Source organism: Dermacentor andersoni, chromosome 9, assembly GCF_023375885.2.
Source record: "Dermacentor andersoni chromosome 9, qqDerAnde1_hic_scaffold, whole genome shotgun sequence".
NCBI classification, from domain to species: Eukaryota; Metazoa; Arthropoda; class Arachnida; order Ixodida; family Ixodidae; genus Dermacentor; species Dermacentor andersoni.
The window spans coordinates 133794759-133801361 of NC_092822.1; the positions used below are offsets into that span (position 1 = coordinate 133794759).

At 48.0% G+C, this 6603-nt stretch overlaps 1 protein-coding gene across 2 annotated transcripts in view; it reads right to left on the reverse strand.

Annotated features, from left to right (window-relative positions):
* The window catches only part of LOC126529753 (agrin-like), a 481149-nt gene extending 479025 nt beyond the window's left edge, over positions 1 to 2124 (reverse strand). For both annotated transcript variants that reach the window (XM_055069999.1, XM_055069998.1), the window contains exon 1: positions 1962 to 2124. In XM_055069999.1, coding sequence (XP_054925974.1) covers positions 1962 to 2112 — 151 coding nt within the window. In that variant the 5' untranslated portion in view covers positions 2113 to 2124. The remainder of the gene's footprint in view (positions 1 to 1961) is intronic.
* Positions 2125 to 6603: the final 4479 nt, after the last annotated feature.

The window sequence follows — 6603 nt, forward strand, 5'->3', positions numbered from 1 at the left end:
CGTAAAGATTGAACAGAGTTTACAGTAATATACAAGCAGTGTGATGAATTCCATGAAAGTTTTCTTTCCCTAGGATTCACAGCAACATTAGCCTTAAATAAAGGAATAAACTGTCATAAACTGGGAAGTTATAATTAACCGTAATCCCTATATTTTTCTTAACAACGCATAAGAAATATAATAATTAATATGCTCAACAGCGCATCAGTGCACGTCTCTCTTTCGAAGATATTTTCTTTTAAAGAAATGCTGCCTAAGACTTGTCAATGCCTCTGCCGAGAGATTTCAATTATACAATGGTGTAGTTGCGCGGGACTCAGAAAGTTTAGAAGACGACTTTCGGAGACACCGTAAAGCTATAAGAATAGCCGCTACTCCATCTGTATGGACCGGAGGACTGGGATGGAGTTTGCTTCGGCACTGGTGCACATTGCTGTGCCTGAAATGAATTGTTCAGGGAGACGGTTGTACTGGTAGCATCCGTTTTGCCACATTTGGAAGCTGTTCGGAATTTCCCCAAGTGCGGCATTTTCTAAGGCCGAATTATATTTATGCATAAATCCCTGGTAAGCCCTTGGGCTTGTACAGCCTTGCGCCAGTGCAAGCTGAAAGCGACGACAGACGGGAATTTCTCGCGCTCCTCTGCGATTGCTTCAGGGCACCAAGCGTCCACTAAACAAAGATCGAAGCAAAGTAATGCGTGTAATTTGGGTCGCTTAAAGCACTGTGTGCCGCGTAGGCGTGGAACAGGCCACGTGCACCTCTGGGTGAAGGCGACGCACTGCTATGGCTTCGATTGGCTTTACGTTCGCGAACGCAGCTTTCCCGGCTGATAATTCCAACTTTGGTGGCTATTGCGCTATAGTTCTCCAATTTCCGGAAAGCAGTATGCTTTCTTTTCAATTATTGGTATATTGCATTATTCGAGCTTCCTGATATAATAACGAAGCCATAAACAAAGTATCGTGGAGTCATTTAACTAACTTTTTGGCATTGCATTGCTTTCGTCGGAACTGTAATCCTCTCAGTCCGAGCATGTCCCCTTTGCGTGTCTATCTCCACTTTCTCGTGCTCTTGTCGCCCTTAGATATAAAGCATCACATGCCCTATAACCACCTCACAAACGTTTTTCCCATTTACCTGAGAACTAGCAACCCCGTCATTTTGTACTCCATCAATAAGAAGCCCACACAACTGCCTGTATGCTCAATAACTGTCTCTGCGACAGGATGCAGAGGATGCAGAGGATGCAGGATTACGCTTAGTCGCCGTAGGCTGTTTCAAGAACTGTTTTTATCATCCGTATGGTATTACTTACGTACAAGCAAATGTAAATGGTTTGTAAATCCGACGACCAGTTAGGAGATCGGATTTCGCCTCGAAGCATAGCCACGACCGCAGCCGCTGTTAGGTGTTACACGCCTAAGCTTAATTTCAGCCTTAATGCTTCGCTATATATAAGGAAAGGGGCATAAAACACATGAAAGTTAGAATGCAACACACTACCATCTTTATCAATGGCCAAGCCTCGAATAACACCGCGGTAGACCAAAGTAAATAGGAACACATACATCAAATGAAAAAGATAAGAAAAACTAGATTTTTAGATTTAATCTGTTCAAAGAACGGCGATTTGAGGACAGTAGGCGATCGAGTAAATAGTATGTGGTAACACACGGGTCCGGTGCCCACATACCAGCGGTAAACTCTACGCGTTAGCAAAATTCCTCCTAAAGTCGTGCGACACACAGCGTAAATAGCCGGCGAGGTAACGCGACACTACTGTTGCTGATGGCATCACCAACATGCACCCAAACAAGCCATTGATGCGACCTTCTTCCGCGCGCTTTTGTTGCCATCAATGCATAAGGGTTCGTTCGAGACTGCTACTCCAAGAGGCAATACTTGTGGCTAATCCAGGCGCACAAAGAGAAAAACCGAGGTGACGGCGTTCGACTCACGGTGTGCGTAGAGCAGCAGCCCGGTGACTAGTCCCACCAGCAGCAGGGCAGCGGCGGCGAGCGCGAGTGCGGCCAACGTGCGCGCAGCAGCCGGCAGAGTGGACGCGGGGCCGCATCCGCCGCCGGCAGCCTGCTTGGAGGCGGCCTCCATGCGGACACGTGCGTGCCGCCACACGCTCTGGCCGCCGGGAGAAGAAGCAGCGGCTCCCCCCGAGCGGGCGAGGAGGCTTCCCGTGCGACCTCTGACTCCCCGCCCACGAGGAAAGGAAGCGATACGTCGGAGGGAGCGCGCGCCAATCCGTAGCGGGCACGCCGTGCCTCGCCACGCGAACGGGAAACGATCGTTCTCGGGAGACAAACTTTGCTCGTTCCTCAACTGGGAGGCGCAGCCCATCACATACCTGTGCACACTGCATTCAGAATGGGCAGCGGAGGCCATGCACATTCAGTGGTACATTGTAGCACAGGTACGTATAAGAGGAAGCAACGACACTAATTCTTACAGACCATACGCTAACCTCATGCTGCTTATTTCCGAGTCGACTAACAGCCTCCATTTCATTCATCTGCTTTTTCCTCTCTACACCAGCTCATTGGAGACACTCAACGAAGGTAAACATTCACAAGGTTGTTCAGGAGTTCAGGCATCCTAAAATGCGAATAGAATATCGGAATATATTGACTAGCTTAGCATTCTTAGGCTCGCATCTGAAAAATCTGACATTGATTTAGACATACGTAAACTTGACGAAATTTAACAGCATATATCAGCTTGCCAGAGGTACGGTTAATGTGTAACGTCTACTTTTTTGAGGTGCGTCGGCTCGAAGAGAGAACGATGAAGTAGCGCTTATTCTCTATGCCGCTTGCTTCCCGATCGCCATAGGTTCGGCAGCTTGAGTGTTATGATATATATTACTATGTAGCCTGATTGAATGCCTCACTCCACTGCCTAGTAATTATTTATAGGCACGCTTAACACAAATATAATGGTACTTTTGTTATTTGATGTGCGAATTACCGAAAGAAACTACTTTCCTGCATAACCGGACAGCTGCGATGGGATCCGCGGTAATAGAGTTGAGGTACAAGTTGGACTGCAACAGAACTTGAGCGCAGGAGCAGAGCTCGTGTGACGAGGCTTCGAATCCGTTCCCCACAGGATGGCCAAGGATTTTTAGTGCGATATCAATTATATCGACACTGCAGGTGAATTTCTCCCGTCGGCGTCGCCGTTATACGTCACCGTATAAAGTTAATCTGCAGAAATATAAATTATATATAAGTTAATCTGGAAAAAACTAAAGTATTCTTTAACAGTCTCTGTAGAGTACAGCAGTTTACGTTAGGTAGCGATGCACTGGAAGTGGTAAGGGAATAATACATCTACTTAAGACAGGTAGTGACTGCTGATCCGGATCATGAGAGTGAAATAATCAGAAGAATAAGAATGGGCTGGGGTGCGTTTGGACGGCATTCGCAGATCATGAACAGCAGGTTGCCATTATCCCTCAAGAGAAAAGTGTATAACAGCTGTGTCTTACCAGTACTCACGTACGGGGCAGAAACCTGGAGGCTTACGAAAAGGGTTCTACTTAAATTGAGGACGATGCAACGAGCTATGGAAAGAAGAATGATAGGTGTAACGTTAAGGGATAAGAAAAGAGCAGATTGGGTGAGGGAACAAACGCGCGTTAATGACATCTTAGTTGAAATCAAGAAAAAGAAATGGGCATGGGCAGGACATGTAATGAGAAGGGAAGATAACCGATGGTCATTAAGGGTTATGGACTGGACTCCGAGGGAAGGGAAGCGTAGCAGGGGGCGACAGAAAGTTAGGTGGGCAGATGAGATTCGGAAGTTTGGAGGGTCAACATGGCCACCATTAGTACATGACCGGGGTTGTTGGAGAAGTATGGGAGAGGCCTTTGCCCTGCAGTGGGCGTAACCAGGCTAATGATGATGATGATGATGATGATGATGACGACGACGACGACGAATCGCACTAAAGCAGCGAACAGAACGGAACAGAAATACCACCCTCTTGTATCGCTACAGACCCGAAGCATGGTGTCGTAATTGATGCAATACAATGTCAATTTGCACCATCCCCGACAGCACAGATTGTATACCTAAGTTCGATATTGTAGTAGTAAATGCCTGAAGCAAAGGCCCAACCTAATTTGGTGCAATCAAGGTTACCAGCCACCAAGGCTGTTCATTCCATGGAGACACAGGAATTCTGGTTCAATTCATCAATATAGCGAAACACGAATGTGTCCATTCTTATCAGAGTGCTTTGATGTTTTTCGGAAGTGTTACTGAAAAAAATTGCTGGCTCTCCCGTAATTGAGAGCAAATGTAAGCATGAAATCGCAACAGGAAAAGCAGATTGGTTAGAGATGATACTAGCCACAACCTTAAGACGGGTGTAGTGCATGTTCACAGCAGCACACCCCGCCGCACAGCACCGCATCACGCCATGTTCTGCAATGGTCCATATAGACGCTACCCAGCTACAATAAAAAAAAAACGACTGAAGGCAGTATGACAGGCAGCGAAAGGCACAAGAAAGACAGTGCGAACTGCCCAGCTAGAAGAAGAAAAGTGCCTAAAAAAGGCGCCACGCCGCATGGCGCCATCTCTTGTGGCACGCAAAACCTGCTTCGCGGAACCCATGGACCGCCGGCGTTGAAAAGTGCACAGGCAACCCTGTCTCAGCGCCAGAAGATGGCAATGAATTGTTTGATGTCCTGTATCTCCCTTTGGAATGTCGCCCCTCCCTATTGGAAATGGCAAATAAAACTTCACGGTATTAGAAGTTACTGCTTGGGTGATATTGCGAACAAACATAAGGAAGAACTTGGAAACATTTTTTCTTGTAACTTGTTTGGGCAGTAACTAGCGTGTGTAATGCGGTCCTGTAGAAATAGTTGGGGGTCAAAGGCCACATTTTCTTAAGTTTTTCCAGGTTGCCCATATGATGTTCTGTTCTCGCAATTTGGCCCGATATCCTCGTTTGAGTGCCCGGATTACGAATCAGGCTTTTGACTCAAGGTCACTTGAAGGTCGCCAACAATGGGACCTAAAAGCATTTTATGCCTAAAACATCGCTAAAATCGGGGTAATAGTGGCTACGCGAGTTTATCCTAGGTGCCCACTTTCTCAACATTTCCCTTTCAAGGTCACTGCAGCCCCTCACGCACACCGGCAGCACTATGTAGGGCCTTGGAGCGTCGACATTGAATTACCGTAGCACCTGTAATGCAGGCAGCCGCCATTCCGGCTAAACGCACCGCGTCACAACAGGCTTCCACAAGCGTTCCATGTCTCTGCTGTGCTTCCCCAAACCAACCGAAACGACAGCTCTGAAAAAGGCAGTTGAGGGGCGAGGGGCTGGGGGGGGGGGGGGGGGGGGGCTCATAGAGTGGCGACCATAGCGCATGCGCTCATATGCATAGTGAAGCATCGAACTGCAGGATCCGCCAGTGAAAAAATTCGCGGACGATTACGATAACTCCTAATGTGAAATTTGAGCGCAGCTGCATGTATACTTGTTTTTAATTCGCGCTATATTAGCTGGCGCGGACAATCTCACTCGTACTGCACGTTGAAAGGTGAGAAAAGTTTGGCGCGATTGACTTGCTAATCGCGAAATCGCGAGAGGCCGCGCGTGGGTAACGCTGGGCCCGATTCACAGCAGTCGCGGCAAACAGACTTCCGCTGATGCGGCGCTTTGTTTCCATATACCGTATCGGTGGTGTCACCGGTGCACAGGCGACGCGTTACTCTGGCGCATCTCGTAGCCGTCGTCGCCGCAGAGTCCGTCTTGCGCGGCACAGAGCTTTCCTTCTCAGCTTTTGCCATACCCATCCTCATCCCCTTTGAGCATTGTGGTGCCGCCGTACCCTCCTCCTCCACGTTCCTCCTCGCGCTCTCTTCGCTATCACCGTGTTTCATCCCCCACTAGGCTCCGTGGTCTCTCTTTCATCCTTCGCTGTGCTCGTTTGCTCGGTTACGACGGACACCGATGGCGACCCCAGCGCTCGCCGCAGGAACGGGCGCCCAAATGCTGCACTCTAGCAGGTCAAAAATAGAAGCACGTAGGAAAAATACGAGGATTTTACTGACGATCACTCGGGTCACATCAACGGTATAATCGCAATTAAATTGTTTGCGAAAATTTGGAGGGCTGGAGTGGCCCCGCACAAGGCTCTAGTGGTACAAAATTACCTCCAGCCAAATTTCAGGGTAGGGCAACTGAAATTTGGGGGTGGGCCAAGTTAACCTTTGGCCGTGGGCCATCTGGAATATTGGGGACGGAGCAATTTCAATTTAGGAGTGGCGCAACTGAAATTTGGGGACGGGCCAACTGAAATTTTGGGGTATGCTTACGCATACTTAGACAACTACACTAGAGTTTCTGTCTACCTTTTTGAGTGGACAAGGGGCAATGGGGCAAAGGCAAGCAACAAGCAGAAAGGACAAATTAGTCCTAGGCATTGCTTTCTCTACAGCAGTCACTGGACTTCAAAGAGGAATCGCTGTCTAATAAGCAAAAAACATTAATCTGCCCTATAGTTTAAATTAGGTTTCATTTATTCGAAGACAACTGCATCAATATGACGGGCAGCTAAAGTGG